Genomic DNA, 17,437 nt, shown 5'->3' with positions numbered 1-17,437 from the left:
TTAACTAATTGAGCTACAATTTTTTTTTCCAGAGTAACTTGTTTGCAAGTCAATTGCTTACATTTAACAAATGCAGCATGTGCCTGATGTTATTAATGCATATGATGAACCCTCACCAAATAATTCATAATTGGTACTGACAACTTTTGGTTGTTAGTTGATATGTTTCTTTCACCGTCACCAGCCAAATATTCATTCACACAAACCCTAATAATCATACTGCATTTCCCACTTTGTTTATTATCTTAAATTATAATTTTTTATGTTCACTCGGGGCCGGTTTTTCTGTTCATCAAGGCCACCCACAAGATCGGTTTTTTCCTTTTCTTGAGTCGTCGAGTCAATGATAGTATGTATAAATTAAAAGGAGTTTTAACAAAACATTTTCGGTACTATTCATTTTTACCTTTAACTAACACTATTCACTATACTTAAAAAAAAAATTTCGTTAAAAGAGAAGTTTTTTTAGATTTTCATTAGTTTTCCTTAAATTTAAAAGAGGTATTAACTAAAACCTTCACTACATAGTGTTGTCATTTGCAATCATTACAAGTTGTAATAAACTTCAATTCACTATTCATCATAACGGGGTTGGTTTAGTAGTTGAAGACGAATTCTAAACTTATATTCCACACAGTATGTCCTGGATTCGATTCTTAGCGGTGGAGGATCGCCCGACGGTGGTCATAGGGAGCTGAAATACCTTTGTGAGTATTTTCAACCCTCGAAAGAGGAAACTGACGTAACGAAACCATCAGTTGGTATCTTTTTTAAATAAAAAACTACAATTCAGTATTGAATTAGTACGAACCAAGTCAAGCCTCGAAACTGCAAGATCTCTTTTTGTCTCTCTTTAACGGTCTAGATTTCCTGATTTGTCGGCTCCAAAACTCCATTGCAGGAAAAACAGTCCACAATTTAGGCACAGAGAAAAGAGTAAATACACATAATCTTTTGCCCAAATCAGCACATTTCTGTCCAAAAAGTCGAAAAACTGTTGCAAAAGAAAAAGGCGCACAAAAGGGTTCTTATTCTATCCCCACATCGCACGCTACTCTCTCAACTAACTTATGAACACTTCCCAAGTCCCAACTTCACGACAACGAACTTTAAGTTAAAAATATTACAAAATTGGAACCCCACCTCCCACTCTCTTAATTGTGCTTAATCTCTACTTCTACTTCTTCTGGGTCTCTGAAAATCCCTGCAAAGTTTCGAGCTTTAAGCTTTAAGCAGCTTAATTTAGCTTAATTAAGCTCCTCCACCGCCGCAGAACTCCCAGAATCCAAAGATTGAAGGAAGTGGATCTGGCTTCTGGGTTTCACGTGAAACAGAGAGAGATGAGAGCGTGAGCTACTTCTGAAGCTTTCCGTTTGGGGAGATGAGAAAGTACTTAATGCAAAAGCAGCTTATTAATTGAGTAATGAAGCGGAAGGCGGGTCCGCAGAAAGCGCAGCACAAATGGAAGAGGAAGCTTTTCACTTTGATTCTGGTGGGGCTCTGCTTCGGAGCGTTGGTGCTGCTGATGCACACTCGCTACAGTAGGATTATGACGCTCGCTTCGTTGCAAAATTCTCAGCAAAATCAACTGCCTAAGATCGCCTTCTTGTTCATCGCTCGCAATCGCATTCCGTTAGAAGTTCTTTGGGATGTTTTCTTTCAGGTAATTAAGTGATTAATTACTTTTTTTAATCTAATTGCCTGATTAGGAGTGTAATTAACTTGGCATTTTGTATTAAAGATGGAGTTTTTGTTGCTTTTGTTTTTGGTTGCAGGGAGGGGAGAGTAGGTTTTCGATTTATGTTCACTCGAGGCCGGGGTTTCTGTTCAACAAGGCCACCACAAGATCGGTTTTTTTCTTGAATCGTCAAGTCAATGATAGTATACAGGTGGGAGTTACTATTCTATTTCTTAACTTGAATTCTTAATTCGGAAATGCTATGTCATATGTGTATCATAAGCGCGTTTTCTTGAAGTGATTTTATTAGATACTTGTGTCATGTGTATCAGAAGCGCTTTTCCTAGAAGCACTTTATTATGAACACTTGAAATTTTAATTGAAACTCCAAGTGGAAGTGCTTCTTAAAAGAGCACTTGGAAGTGCCACCTCTCTTGAACGCCAATGATTGCGTTGAGTCTTCTGTTAGCTTCAAGTAATCCATGTCTTTTCTTAAAATCATTTTCCAAGTATTCTTAAGTCTTCTACTACCTTTTTTGCCCAGAGCCTTTGTCTCATAATCGCATTTTCTAACCGGAGCACCTAGGTTAACTGATTTTCTCTCGACCTTATCTTTAATTGCTGCCGCTCCTACTTTACCTCAGATATCCTCGTTCTTAATCATGTCATTTCTCATGTCCTTTCTCCTGTTTTACCTTAACTGATTTTTGCGTGTGTCTTTAATCGCATGTTATAGTTATTTCATGTGTTCTATACCAGGTAGATTGGGGAGAAGCAAGCATGATTGAAGCAGAGCGTATATTACTCAGACACGCACTCGAGGATCCTCTTAATCAACGCTTTGCCTTTGTTTCTGATAGGTGAAGATTGTCTCGACGTTTTTTCCCCTTAGGTTGCAGTTGCATAAATTGGGGCCTGCTAGTTTCTTTCTCATAAAATTTTGTGATTTTTTATCATCTAACAATATTTCAGTTACTCGATCTCCTTTCAGCTGCATTCCCCTTTACAATTTCAGCTATATATATGACTACATCATGTCAGCGAGAACCAGTTTCGTAGACAGGTGAATAAATCACTTCAAATATGTATTATTATTACTGTCATTGTGTATGTTTGAAAGAATCGCTTGTCTGTGGTCTGCAGTCATCAGTCGGTATCTGCATTCTATATAATTGAAGACTAATTTATTTCCGTCATTATGATTTTAATCAATAGAGGGGCCACTTCGGTTTCATCTTCAGAGTATACACATATTATTAGCGAGCTGCATCTCGATGTGAATCTATTTCATAATGAATCATTTTATGTTATCTCCTAATGATTCGTACAATCTATATCTTTGTATTGTACTTATGACGGACAGTTTTGAAAGCATGTTTAACTATTAACTTTTGGGAGCAGCTTTGCTGATACGAAAGAGGGCCGCTATAATCCAAAAATGCATCCTGCAATTCCTGTTCATAACTGGAGAAAAGGATCACAGGTACGGGTTGGCATGGTGAATTGATTGCCTCTTGAATTTCATTGCACCACTAAATAGAAAACCTAATAAGTGCTTCTTATTTCTGTTATGCAAGTTCCCTACGGTTCATCTTATTCATGTCATTTTCTTTTTCCTGCTGCAGTGGGCTGTTTTGACCAGGAAGCATGCCAAGGTTGTAGTGAAAGACGATACAGTCTTTCCTATGTTTCAATTGCACTGCAAGGTAATTCGGCTTTTAATTGCTGTATGATCAATTGCAGTTACAGCGTTTTTTTTCCCCAGTTGACATATTGCTGCTTTTGTTTTTTTATTTTCCTCGTATTTGACATGTTCTATGTGTGGCATCATGCAGAGAAAATCGCTACCTGAGTTTTGGCGGGATCGTCCCATTGTAAGTGCCCTTATTCGTCTTTGAGACAATTAAACTTGTATTCAACTACGAAATCAGCTTCCTGGTCAAAGCAGTATGGCACCAATACTACTACTGATAATTTATGCAATCCTTGCAGCCCGCTGATACATCCAAGGAGCACAATTGTATTCCGGACGAGCATTATGTTCAGACATTACTGGCTGTAAGATAAATTTTCTTTCTTTTGGAAAGCTAAAACAGCGGTGATGGTATCTTTTGCATCGCTATAATAGTTTAGCTTTCTAAGAAAGCTATATTTCAATTTTCAGCAAGAAGGCCTTGAAGGAGAACTCACACGTAGATCACTGACACACACGTCATGGGATTTATCATCCTCTAGAGACCGTGAACGCCGTGGATGGCACCCTTTGACTTACAAATATTCAGATGCTACTCCCATGCTTATTGAATCTATAAAGGTACGTATATATTTTTCTTGTCCGGCCACAATTATGTATATGTTTGATGCAGCCGCAACGTCCATTCGCAATTATACAGTAAAGGTTGGATAAATGACACGATGACGGATCTTGTTCCTAACTGTTAGGTTCAACCATCCAAGTCATTAGGAAACCTTATAGGGGTAGTTATCAGGCACAAAGTTATTCTACTACTGGCTTAATGGCAGGAAAATATTACAGTCAAGTTGACGGAAACGACATGGTTGTCCAACAAAGTTTTCAACCTGTGCATTTACTAAGTTTTCAACCTGATGCCATGGTCTAACTGTATGCACATCTTTGATATCCGTAGAGATTTTTCTGGAATGTCATTTGAATTTAATTGTAAATTTGCAGCTGATTTGGAAAGTTAACTTACAGAAACCATCAGAATCCTAATGTAATTTGATGAATTTATGTTCAGGAGATAGATAATGTCTACTACGAGACTGAATACCGGAGAGAATGGTGTAGCAGCAAGGGAAAACCATCTCGGTGCTTTCTTTTTGCTCGAAAATTTACACGGCCTGCTGCTCTCAGGCTTCTTAACACGGTACATTTCAGAATCAAGTCATAGTGCTAATGTTTGTTTTCCCCGACTTTTACTCATCAACATGATTGTGTTCTCTATTTGGCAGACTGCACTGGAACTCAACCGGAGCAACGATTAAAGTCTTACCGCGGTGAAGTTTATTTTCCGGTAAACCGGCTAATGTTTGATACATATTAGGAAATAGTAATTAGATTTGCAATGAGAGGAATAAACGAAAGAGGGGGGTTGTGTATATTTTGTGGGGGTGAAGGTGTTTATTGTGGTATGTATTCTTTTTAGAACAAAAGAAAAATAAGAATCGGTATTGAAGTGATTGGTTGTATGGGGATTTAAGTCGAGAGGGTGACAGATTCATTATCACCTCATGCTGAGGTCACATTAAGTACGCCTCGAGCCCTCTCGAGTTAGGCTGGCATATTGCGCCCAGATCAAAAAATAAAAAGAAACCATTGCATTCTTTTGTTGATTAGGAACTTTCAAGTCTTCAATATTTCAAATGTAATGGTTGTATATAGGGTTTTGGTCTTTGCTTCAATTTTCTTGGATCTACTCCAATACAACCCCACAACGGTGTTCCGCCTTTGCAGCCTGCAGTTGCGGAGACACAGTGGGGCCATTGTAGTCAGTTAACTCGAATAACTTGTATTTTTTTTCAAAGGGCAAATTGTTTGATATACCTCACTAGTTTTTCTTCCTAAGAGCCTGTTTATCAAGAATGACTCACTACTTTTTCATCCTAAGAGCCTATTTATCGAGAATGACTTGTACTATTGTTCATGAGACAAGGACATCAAAGTGGCGGTGTCTCGAATTAATAATTCAAAAGGCGTGATGTGACAAAATTAAAATAGATGACCACTCCTGCTAGATTTGAGACACCGCAAAAGATAAGTTGGGGCATTGCTTCCCCATTTTTTACTAGTAACGACTGACACCCACGCAAAAAATTGATGAAATTTTTTAATTATAAGCTTGCTTGGGATGGATAAGTTAAGACAGTGAGTTGAAAGTCCCAACCGCCATGACTCTCGCATTGATTGAAATAGTTCAATTCAGGCCGAACACCTTACGGAATAATAAGACCGTCTTTCTTTTAGGTCATCTCCAATCGAAGGAGGGCCATAGGGCTCCCTTTATTCCTATAGCCCTCTAAAAAATTATATTTTAATGAACAGTGTTATGCCATATTTTATATCATTTCCAACCGAAGGACCAAAGGGCTATAGGCCAAATATAGCACTTTGACAAAAAATCATCTCCAACCGAGAGGGTCAAAGGGTCATAGGCCAAACATAATTTATTATTTTAATTAAATTAACATGGTTAATTAAATTAAACTATTATATTAAAATAAGGTTTTTGGATATATTTTGAGTGTCACTTGTCGCCAAATGAATAAGCCTTCGAATTTCTTATCTTTATATAATCTCAATAATTTTTTATAGGATTTTGAGTGACACGTGTCGCTAACGTGATTAACTCTCCAGGTTTCTTATCTTTATGTAATCTTAATCATTTTTCAAATAAGATTTCGAGTGACACGTGTCGATAAAGTGAAAACTTAAAAGTATGTGAGAAATTGTGTAGGAATGACTTAGGTATTTATAGGAAAAAAAAATAGAATTTTTTTTTTAAATTCGTCCAAAAAAAATTCAAATTCCAACGGTAATCTGACAGCAGCCGTTGGTATTCAAGTAGGCTGAGTTGGAGGGCTGGCAAAATGTCAAGCTTGATATTCTGGTGCTGGAAGGCTAGCTGGAAATGGCTAGCCTGTTGGCCTGATTTGGGGGTTTTGGCCCGGTGGGACCCACAAGCCATTTTGCTTAGCCCTCAGTTGGAGACAATTTTTGTATCATTTCAAATTATTTTTAACCCTATGACTCTTTCACCAGGTCGGTTGGAGATGACCTTAGTTCTTGGCCCAGAAAATGCACGCTAAATTTGGTATGAACACCGAAAGGATTTTTTGGCCCAATATAAAACCCAAAGGCCTTTCATCAAGATAGTCCAAGAAACATAATAATAAATAAATTAAAAGAAAAATAATAAATTGTTGTAGGCCTATTTGATTGAACTATCTAAATGATTAAAAAGAGAGAGGGTGCCGACGGCAATTAGAGAGATGAGAGAGTGATTTAATTATGAGGTATGTTTCGTATCATCCCATTGTACTTTTATTTATACTAATAGGATAGACAAAAACCTTACCCATTTAGGATTACAATGAGTCATAATTGTCATAATTGTCATAATTGTCCTAATTGTCCTACATGAGTTTTTATATTTTGTTGCATGATAGCCTTGATCTCTCTCACTCTCTCTCACTCTCTCTCTCTCTCTCCCTCCCTCCCCTTGTCGTATTGTTGCTTATACAAACTTTGCATGCCGTGTTGTAGAAATGGAAGGTGGGGGATGGATTTTGGTGGAATTTGTCACTCTTGAAATGTTATTCCTTAATGGTTAACCTATGTCGTGAGAGAGGAAGAGAATGTCAAATTTGAAGTGCCGCCAAGTTTTGATTATATAGGAAGGTTGGCTGTGTGCATCGTTTATTCTTCGAACCATCCTAGTGTAGTGCGTCTCTATGCATTGATGTGGTTAATCATACCCAGCTGACTTAATTTTCCATCTGGCCAACGGATGCCACCATAACTGATTCCCATGAAGATTATCTTTGGCTGGGAAGTCTTTCAAACAGGAAGCTCAATCTGAAAAGTGGTGATATGTTTCGTGTGCATGCAGAATTTTTTGGAACATAGGATGATCATCAAATTAAGGTGAAGAAAACAAGAGTGAATTTTGTAGGATGGGAACATGTTGACCTCCAGAAATTAAAAAAAAATGTGGAATATGAGCGTGTACCATGTGAGTCTGATGATGATACTGATGAGGAGGACTATTAGACTATACCATATAAGTTTGATGGCGACACTGACGACGGTACAAAGTTAAGCGATCACTCATCTGATGAGGTCTGCAAAATATTAAGGTTTGATCTCAATAGCTTTGACGATGAAGAAACAACAATGAATTGAAGGAAAGCGCAGTAAAGAGAATTGTAAGGAAGGTACATAGACATTTACTACAAACTGCCAATGCACTTATGAAGCACGAAGCAACTTGTTTATAAATCTCACCCAATCAGGTCATTTTTCTCTATCTTTTTGCTCTGTAAAGACCATGAAAACATGTTTTTACGTCGCAATTTCATTGTTTCTAAGAGTAATATTGGAGGTTGGGGCCATGCTCGCTAGTTAGGGGTCTTTTTAAGATTGTTCATATGGCTCAAAGAAGCGGTTCATGCAGAAGCATACGCCTTTTTTTTTTCTTTTCAAAAAGCATCCATGAGTGGTTTTTTAGAATGTGCTTGAGTTTCTAATAAAAATTTCAATGTGGTTATAATAGAAGCACTTCTAGCTTAAGTACTTTCTAGAGAAGCAATGTCACGGGTCCTTAATTAAACATAAGTAACTTATCATCTTATCAAATATAAATTAATGATTTCCAATTTGATCAGTGACATCAGAGAAATTTACATGTAAGTGTGTCAACCGGAACAAGCTAGCATCGGTTTTGACAGAACCCGTCACCAATGCATTAGTTAAAAGTACGTCAGAGTTGAACCCGTTCCTAACAGAAACACCGTGCCCACAAGTTCCAAGTCCAAAATAAAAACTGAGCACAAGCAGAGATAGAACTAACAAGCGTATCATCATCAGGGTTAACGTCTTTTAGCAATAAGTGGTTAGAGATATTTTCTACAATTGAGAATATGAATTTGTTTTTAAATGTCATATGAACTTACATACTTTTTTTTCAAGTTGTCATATAAACCACCGTTAAAATACAATAACGTTGTGAAACTGATCAAAGTTGGGCTACAGTTTTCTCAAAAAATACAAAAAAGGAAATTGCATCATAATTCGTAAAGCATTTATACAAATTTGTTTTTTTTTTATAAATTTGATAGTAACATTTATACAAATTAAACTATGGGAGAAATAGCAATAACGCGTAATCAGTGACATCATTGACCAATGATAGTAACATTTATACAAATTTGTTTTTTTTTTCTATTTTTTTTAATTCTTCCTCTCAATTTAATACCCAAGATCTTGTATTAGCTTCTAAGACTCACTAATCCACCAAAAATAAGGAGATTATAATCAGACTTTGACTTTATACGTCTTTAGGAAGAAAAAAAAAGGTTGAGTATTGGTATCTGAATTTAACAAAACGTGAAATATGAATCATTTATGCCTAATTGTATGAGAATTTTCAACAAAATGAAGCATGGGAAACACATGTCACATGCTTGATTTGATGGTAATGCACGAAGGGCGAATCCTTTACATTTTGTCACCAGGAGCAATCTAATTATACGGTTATAATGCATTTCAGAAGCATGGTTGAATTGAGCTTAACTATTCACCTCGATCAAATCTAATTTATTCCAAACATTTTCGATGTCAAAATATCTAATCATGATGACTGAGGCATTTAGTTCATATAAATCTTGCAGTTGCATGTTGAAACTTACTTTTATATAATTTCAAATTTTAATTGTCAGACGTGGAGGATTGTTTATTGAGAAAATTATTGAAGACATCAGGGGACTACTGAAGATGACAAACTTAAAAGAAGCCAAACACTCAATTGGAATAGCTTTTCAAGTGCAAGACTTCAATACTCAACACTTAGATGTTGGAGTTAGATGTTGGAGGTTCACTTAATGTTCAAATAATTGGAATTTCGGTTATGGATGGTATAGGTAAAACAACGTTTGCGAGAGTCATTTGTAACAAATATCCGCATAGTTTCAATGGTCAATGTTACCTTGAAGATATGAGGAGTAAAAAGAAAAATATGGATGTTGTGCAAGAACAACTTCTTCGAGATATTTTGAAACAACTTGACATCAAGGTAAGCAGTGTTGTTGAAGGGACCAAGGAGATAGAGAAAAGACTTGGAAGCATGAAGGTACTTGTCCTAGTTGATGACATAGATGATGCAGACCAATTAGATGAATTGGCGATAGAACATGAACCGTTTGGTCAGGGCATTAGGATTATTATAACAACAAGAGATGAACATGTGATAAATATACAAAAGGTGGATAAAATGTTCACACCTTCCAATCGTCATCATCGGCAATATTCACAGCTTTCAACAAGAATGGACATCCACATTTTTTTTGTACAAGAACTCCTAGATTGTTTTTTTTGTGTGTAACCAATCTCTTCTAACCTTTGACCATATGCTACAACACACTTATATGGCGGATATGTACCGTTTCTTTCACAGGAAAGTGTTAGTTAAGGGTGACTCACAATCTTACCTTCACCTCCTAATCAGATCTTATAATAACAATTACCATATTATTCAAATCAGATCTTATAATAACAATTACCATATTATTCATCTTTCCTAAAACAGACATACTGGCTGTAAGATAAATTTTCTTTCTTTTGGAAAGCTAAAACAGCGGTGATGGTATCTCTTTCATCGCCATAATAGTTTAGCTATATTTCAATTTTCAGCAAGAAGGCCTGAAGGAGAACTCACACGTAGATCACTGACACGCACGTCATGGGATTTATCATCCTCTAGAGACCGTGAACGCCGTGGATGGCACCCTTTGACTTACAAATATTCAGATGCTACTCCCATGCTTATTGAATCTATAAAGGTACATATATATTTTTCTTGTCCGGCCACAAGTGTGTATATGTTTGATGTGGCAGCAACGTCCATTCGCAATCAGTAAAGGTTGGATAAATGACACGATAACGGATCTCGTTCCTAACTATTAGGTTAAACCATATTCTACTACTGGCTTAATGGCAGGAAAATATTACAGTCAAGTTGACGGAAACGACATGGTTGTCCAACAAAGTTTTCAACCTGTGCATTCACTAAGTTTTCAACCTGATGCCATGCAGCCATGGTCTAACTGTATGCACATCTTTGATATCCGTAGAGATTTTTCTGGAATGTCTGAATTTAATCGTAAATTTGCAGCTGATTTGGAATGTTAACTTACAGAGACTATCAGAATCCTAATGTAATTTGATGAATTTATGTTCAGGAGATAGATAATGTCTACTACGAGACTGAATACCGGAGAGAATGGTGTAGCAGCAAGGGAAAACCATCTCGGTGCTTTCTTTTTGCTCGAAAATTTACCCGGCCTGCTGCTCTCAGGCTTCTTAACACGGTACATTTCAGAATCAAGTCATAGTGCTCATGTTCGTTTTCCTCGACTTTTACTCATCAACATGATTGTGTTCTCTATTTGGCAGACTGTACTGGAACTCAACCGGAGCAACGATTAAAGTCTTACCGCGGTGAAGTTTATTTTCCGGTAAACCAGCTAGTGTTTGATCCATATTAGGAAATAGTAATTAGATTTGCAATGAGAGGAATAAACAAAAGAGGAGGTTGTGTATATTTTATGGGGGTAAAGGTGTTTACTGTGGTATGTATTCATTTTAGAGCAAAAGAAAAATAAGAATCGGTATTGAAGTGATTGGTTGTATGGGGATTTAAGTCGAGAGGGTAAAAAATTCATTATCACCTCATGCTTAGGTAGGGGTGGGCACGGGCCGGGCCGGGCCCAAAATTGAAGGGACCGGACCGGACCCGCTTGAAAATACAACGGGCCGGGTCGGGGCGGATTCTACTATTTTCAAACTGAGAACCGGACCTAACCCGGCCCGTATAAAACGGGCCGGTTCCTACGGGTCCAACGGGTACCCTGTTTTTTTTTTTTTTCCTTCTAATTTTCAGTTTCTTCTCCAGCTTCTCTTGCTCCTCTTACATCAAAAAATAACAAACAAACAATAACATCTGAGAAGATGTATCATTCAGAATAACATTGCAAATATGATAAAGAAACAGACAAAATCAAAGCATGGGTCATATTGTAATCCACTACAGAAACGAGGTGTTCTCAGTTCTCTCCCATTTGAGCATCTGGCAACAAAAGAAAAACGGAGAAAGCGCCGCCGGAGCATAGGTTGCACAGATCCAACTTCCTCGCCAGAGAGAGAAAGCTTGAGTTGATCACGTTGTGCGCCTTCTCAGTTCTCTCCACCACTCCCCACTGCAGCTGGACGACTCAAACGTGGAGATCCGGTCGAACCCCAAGCTATCCTTCGAGCACTCGTACCCACCAACCAAGACCATCTTCATCCTGGACAAGGAGTGCCAAAAGCCAGACATGCGATTGAAAATTTCACAACTTTTCACAAATTTTGTAAATCAAAATTAAGAAATTGACGAAATTGGAAGAAATTAGGGAAATGCGTTACCTCGGTGTTGAGATCGGAGGAGGAGACGGAGGAGTTGGTGGGGGAGGAGGGTGGCGACAGCATATCATTTCTCGGTGGGGTGTGGGGGTGGTGTGTTTGTGCTCCGGGAAGAAGAGTTGCAGAGATGGGGGGAGAAAAAACAAAGCAGAAGAATGAGGAAGGTTCGAGCGATTTTGTTACGAAGACTGAGAAATGGGGTGTGTGTGTGTGTGTTGGAGATTGAGAAATGTCACGGCCCATGGGGAGGAACAAAAGAAGTGGGCTTGGGAGGCTGGGAGACAATAACAGTACCCAACAAAGGGGTTTTTTTGCAAACGGGCCGGTCCGGGTACCCATTTTTCTACACTTTTGGAACCGGCCCGAACCTAAAATTTCAAAGGCCCGCCCCGCCCCGCCCCGTTTCTCTTTTTTAAAATTAGGACCCGCCCCGTACCCGCCCCGAACCGCTAATACCCGCCCCTACCCGCGGGCCCAGGGCCCGTTTGCCCACCCCTATGCTTAGGTCATATCATGCACGCCTCGAGCGCTCTCGGGTTAGGGTGGCATATTGCGCCCATATCAAAAAATAAAAAGAAACCATTGCATTCTTTTGTTAAGTAGGAGCTTTCAAGTCTCCAATATTTCGGATGTAATGGTTATATTTAGGGTTTTGGTCTTTGCTTCAATTTTCTTGGATCTACTCCAATACAACCCCACCACGAGGTTCTGCCTCTGCAGCCTGGCAGTTGCGGAGACACAATGGGGTCATTGTAGTCAATTAACTCGAATAACTTGTATTTTTTTTCAAAGGGCAAATTGTTTGATATACCTCACTAGTTTTTCTTCCTAAGAGCCTGTATATCGAGAATGATTTGTACTGTTGTGCATGAGACAAGGACATCAAAGTGGCGATGTCTTGAATTAATAATTCAAATGGTGTGATGTGAAATAATTAAAATAGACGACCACTCGTGCTAGATTTGAGACATCGCAAAAGATAAGCTGGGCATTGCTTCCCCATTTTTTACTATTAATGATTGACACCCACTCAAAAAATAGATGATTCCCTTTTTTTAATTATAAGGTTGCTTGGGATGGATAAGTTAAGAAGGTGACAGCTGAAAGTCCCGACCACCATGACTCTCGTATTGATTGAAATAGTTCAGTTCAGTCCCAACCATCTTACGGAATAATAAGATTGTCTTTCTTTTAGGCTATCTTCAACCGAAGGAGGGCTAGAGTGCTCCCTTTATTCCTATAGCCCTCCAAGAAATTATATTTTAATGAACAATGTCATGCTATATTTTATACCATCTCCAACCAAGGGGGCCAAAGAGTTATAGGCCAAACATAGCCCTTTGACAAAAAATCATCTCCAACCGAGAGGACCATATGCCAAACATAATTTATTATTTTAATTGAATTAATATGGTTAATTAAATTAAACTACCATATTAAAATAAGGTTTTCAGACATATTTTGAGTGCCACTTTTCGCTAAATGAATAAGCATCTAGATTTCTTATCTTTGTATAATCTCAATAATTTTTTGTATAGGATTTCGAGTGACACGTGTCGCTAATGTGAGTCTCTCAAGATTTCTTATCTTTATGTAATTTCAATAATTTTTCGGATAGGATTTTGAGTAACACGTGTTGCTAAAGTGAGTAGCGCTAAAGTGAAAAGTATGTGAGAAATGGTGTAGGAATAACTTAGATATTTATAGGAAAAAAAATTAGAATTTTTTTTTTGTTAATTCGTCCAAACAAAAAAAATCAAATTCCAACGGCCACATGACGTCATGCTGACGCCAGGTAGCTGTTGGCATTCAAATGGGTTGAACTGGAGGGCTGGCAAAATGTCAAGCTTGACATTCTGGCGCTCGAGGGTTGGCTGGAAATGGCCAACTTGCTAGCCTGATTTGGGGGGTTTTGGCTCGGTGGGGCCCACAAACCCTTTCGCCTAGCCTTCGGTCGGAAACGATTTTCGTGTCATTCTGAGCTATTTTTGGCCTTATAGCCCTTTGGTTAGATCAGTTTTAGATACCTTAGTTCTTGGCCCAAAAAATGCACGCTAATTTGGTCCGAACACCAAAAGGATTTTCTGGCCCAATATGAAACCCAAAGGCCTTCCATCAAGATAGTCCAAGAAACAGAATAATAAATAAATTAAAAGAAAAATAATAAATAAATACAATAAAGAAATCCAAAGTCCTATCTAATTCGGCTTTTACGTCGCAACGCAGCAAGTTTAAATCATTAACTTCGTCGAACTTCAATATAATATCAATTTCCCAAAACCCGAAAAGGAGCATCCAAAATCTCGGTCCGCGGTTGGATTTCCTCGATGAACACGACGTCGTTTCTGGACAAGCAGATAATGGATCTGTCGCAGGGATCGAAGCAGCAGCAGCACCAGAACGACGACTTCATCGACCTGATGAAGATGAACACCAACACCAACAACAGCCGCCGCAAAGACGGCGGAGGAGAAGAAGAGCATCAGGTCGGCGGTACCGGCAATGGAAATGGGATTTCCAAGAAGGAGTTTCAAGAGATGCTTCCCAGCTACGATTTCCAGCCGATTCGCCCCGTCGTCGGTGCTTCTTCCCCGTCGCGGAGTTTCGATGCTGCGCCCAATCTCGGAGGAGGAGCGACTAGGGCTTGGAACTCTGGCGAGTCCAAGTCGAACACTGCATCTCCAATCCGAGTAATAATTTCTTCCATTAACTACTTGATTTCATGTTTGCATTTGCGTGTAAACTCGTCATAGTGATCGGAAGTGAATCGGAATCGCGGAGCCTTTTCTGCTTCTTCGATTTTCACTTGGAATTGAATTTATCTTTTAAAGTTGGATGTCCAATAGATTATATGATGATATCAAGAATTGTTGATCTAATTGAATCTCAAGTTTCTGTAAAGCTACATTAGTTTGCTTGGGGGATTGAGTGATCAGTCAGTTGATAAGAACAAGTAGGCATTCAATACATGCATCAATATATATGTTTGATTCTTTCTGTAGTGAGATTTTGTATAGTTTTGTTTGTTGTTAGCATATTGAAATTTTGGGGTTTGTTGTTAAGGGAGGATTATACCGAATTTTCCCGTGGGCGGAGCCTGTCCTAGCATGGCGTCTTTTTGATTGATCTTGTTTCGATTTATGTTATGTGTTATTTAGGAGTAGATCGGTTGTAGATGATGTTATTAGAAGCATTAATGTGTTGTCTACCATGATGGGCTTTTATCCTAGTTGTATACAATTGGAAAGGGATATGTGAGCGATAACTGTATGTGGGTTTTATCGTGGTTTATTTACATTTACACGGTGCTACTCTTTCCTTGTTTTCTACAGAATTATGGTTCAATGGATTCCCTTGAACCTGGAAAACTTATTTTAGAGAAGGACCGCAATGCTGCAATTGTGTCAGAGATTGACCAGACCATGAAGAAGCATGCCGATAATTTGCTACATATGTTGGAAGGCGTTAGTGCACGACTAACACAACTAGAGAGCAGAACCCGCAATCTTGAGAATTCTGTGGATGATTTGAAGATATCTGTTGGAAACAATCATGGGAATACTGATGGAACGATGCGACAGTTGGAGGGTATTCTTAGAGATGTATGTTGCCTCTTTACCGTTCTTTTTTGGTGTGAACTTAACATCTTGGTTGCATTTGTTCTTCTGTTCATCTTGGAGTATTTCATCTATTCATCTGCAGGACCAGCATTCCTGCTTAAGTTTTTGTCTGTGTGCTATACAGCCAATTCATGTCTACTAATGATGTCAGAACTAAACAGAGAGTGGAAGCAAAGTTTCCGATCCCCCATGCTTTAACCAAATCTGAAATTCGTTTAAATCTATCTTCTAGGCATTTAAATTGGTAGTTTTGGGAAACATGTTTACCCCAGCAAGACTACTCCAAGTATGATTACAGAAAGGTCTTGTTAGTAAGGTTTACTGCTTTTGGTTGATTTAGCATGAAAACCGGACGGAAGTATTTTTATTTACCATCCCTATGTGTTTATCTGTTTCTTTTTGTTGGCCAATGCGTTCATTGAACATTCTTCTCTCTTTGGTTTTTGTCAACATCACACACAGGTGCAAACAGGTGTTAAGGATATGAAGGATAAGCAAGAAATAGTAGAGGCTCAACTGAATCTTGCAAGGATACAAATGTCCAATCCCAAGATAGACCCTCAACCAGAACCTCAGAATGCTGGACATGTGGATTCTGGGCAGACACCTGCTTCTGCTCCTCAACATTCTCACCAACAAATTCATCCCCCCGTGAACCTTCCTCCCTCAATTCCTGCTGTCTCTCATCCAAATGCTCCTTCCCAACCTATGCCCCAAAGTGTACCACATACAGTTCAGCATCCAAATCAGTTCTCTCAGAACCAGATCCCTACCGTTCCTCAGCGAGACCCTTATTTCCCAGCGCCTGGTCAAACTCAAGAAGCTCCAAATCAGCAATACCAATTACCTCCAGGCCAGCAGCCAGTTCCCCCTCCTCCAGTGCCACCACATCAACAATTTCAACCAGCCACTCAACCACGGTATTCCCAGCCACCGCCTCAGCTGCCTCAACAGCACCCTTCGCTTGCCCCTGTTAATCCCTCTCAGATCCAGCCTACACTAGGCCACCATGCTGAAGAGTCGCCCTATATTCCTTCCCAGAACTACCCACCTACTCTTCGGCAGCCACCTTCTCATACGCCCGGCAGTCTTCCCCCATCCCAACAGTATTACAGTCCAGCTGCAAATGCATATGAGCCACCACCTAGCAGACCCAGTTCAGGGTATCCTTCCGGGTATAACCCTCCATCTGGGCTTGGTGAATCGTACCAATACGGTGGACCACCTTCTCAATACGGCGGTAGCTCCTCAATGAAACCACAACATCACTCTTCTTCTGCTACAGCTCAAAGTGGAGGCAGTGGTTACCCACAGCTCCCAACTGCTCGGGTGCTACCACATGCCAATCCTACTCCATCTGGGCCGGGTGGCAGTTCACCTTCATCCGGTAGTGGAAGCAGAGTACCCATTGATGATGTGATTGACCAAGTGGCAACTATGGGGTTCTCCAGAGACCAAGTCAGGGCCGCAGTTCAGAAGCTGACAGACAGCGGCCAGGCAGTTGACCTCAATGTGGTGCTAGATAAGTTGATGAATGACGGGGATGTTCAGCAGCCCCGAGGTTGGTATGGGCGATAGTATGGTGTGGGTTTCGGACTGATGTACATGACGTATCACTTGTTTCTAGATCATCTATCGCTTGGAACTTAGGAGATTACACCCCTTTATGTGCTTTGCTTTTTCTCTTGTATTTCATTTCTCTTGCTCAATCTCTCTACCTATCATTTGTGTATTTACTCGTAATAAGTGGAAGTGGTATGTTGTGTTATACCACTTCTTTACTCATTGTACAATTTCATTTTTGTATTTTTTATCTTACTTGACAATGGGTATGCGTAACTATTCTAATATATTAGAAGGGGTCGAACTCGATTGGAACGAAGGCTCAATGTCCTGGTCAACTGGTCTAATCCTGATTGGAAGGTGGAAGGAAGCAAGCGT

At 39.2% G+C, this 17,437-nt stretch overlaps 2 protein-coding genes and 1 pseudogene across 3 annotated transcripts; 2 read left to right on the top strand and 1 right to left on the bottom strand.

The window, feature by feature from the left end:
• The first annotated feature begins 1,025 nt into the window (after window positions 1-1,025).
• Window positions 1,026-12,478, top strand: LOC126583506 (glycosyltransferase BC10-like). Of its 2 annotated transcripts, XR_007609761.1 has the most exons (12): window positions 1,026-1,663; window positions 1,776-1,889; window positions 2,438-2,538; window positions 2,670-2,741; window positions 3,080-3,161; window positions 3,304-3,384; window positions 3,514-3,552; window positions 3,671-3,736; window positions 3,843-3,992; window positions 10,655-10,783; window positions 10,869-11,154; window positions 12,382-12,478. XR_007609761.1 is itself a non-coding variant. In XM_050247880.1 (11 exons), the coding sequence occupies exons 1-11, from the start codon at window positions 1,424-1,426 to the stop codon at window positions 4,682-4,684; spliced, it is 1,107 nt and encodes a 368-aa protein (XP_050103837.1). In that variant the 5' UTR covers window positions 1,032-1,423; the 3' UTR covers window positions 4,685-5,023. The 2 variants fall into 2 exon arrangements, 1 of the variants encoding a protein (XP_050103837.1); XM_050247880.1 differs by lacking the exons at window positions 10,655-10,783; window positions 10,869-11,154; window positions 12,382-12,478 and adding exons at window positions 4,438-4,566; window positions 4,652-5,023 and having other exon boundaries at window positions 1,032-1,663.
• Window positions 11,632-12,627, bottom strand: LOC126582502 (uncharacterized; annotated as a pseudogene).
• Window positions 12,628-14,082: 1,455 nt separating this feature from the next.
• Window positions 14,083-17,346, top strand: LOC126583505 (uncharacterized). Its single transcript, XM_050247879.1, has 3 exons — window positions 14,083-14,566; window positions 15,209-15,478; window positions 15,959-17,346. The coding sequence occupies exons 1-3, from the start codon at window positions 14,204-14,206 to the stop codon at window positions 17,072-17,074; spliced, it is 1,749 nt and encodes a 582-aa protein (XP_050103836.1). The 5' UTR covers window positions 14,083-14,203; the 3' UTR covers window positions 17,075-17,346.
• The last annotated feature ends 91 nt before the right edge of the window (window positions 17,347-17,437 follow it).

The sequence above is a fragment of the Malus sylvestris genome, chromosome 9 (genome assembly GCF_916048215.2).
Source record: "Malus sylvestris chromosome 9, drMalSylv7.2, whole genome shotgun sequence".
Taxonomy (NCBI): Eukaryota; Viridiplantae; Streptophyta; class Magnoliopsida; order Rosales; family Rosaceae; genus Malus; species Malus sylvestris.
Note: the sequence above shows the minus strand (reverse complement) of the source record. Positions and strands in the feature narration are given on the sequence as shown.

Bases quoted from the DNA above. Each gene is read 5' to 3' on its own strand.
- LOC126583506 (XM_050247880.1), top strand. From the start codon at position 1,424: ATGAAGCGGAAGGCGGGTCCGCAGAAAGCGCAGCACAAATGGAAGAGG. The intron at 3,385-3,513 runs GTAATTCGGCTT...GGCATCATGCAG, and splicing joins TGTTTCAATTGCACTGCAAG to AGAAAATCGCTACCTGAGTT. The intron at 3,553-3,670 runs GTAAGTGCCCTT...CAATCCTTGCAG, and splicing joins TTTGGCGGGATCGTCCCATT to CCCGCTGATACATCCAAGGA.
- LOC126583505 (XM_050247879.1), top strand. From the start codon at position 14,204: ATGAACACGACGTCGTTTCTGGACAAGCAGATAATGGATCTGTCGCAG. The intron at 14,567-15,208 runs GTAATAATTTCT...TGTTTTCTACAG, and splicing joins ACACTGCATCTCCAATCCGA to AATTATGGTTCAATGGATTC. The intron at 15,479-15,958 runs GTATGTTGCCTC...CATCACACACAG, and splicing joins TGGAGGGTATTCTTAGAGAT to GTGCAAACAGGTGTTAAGGA.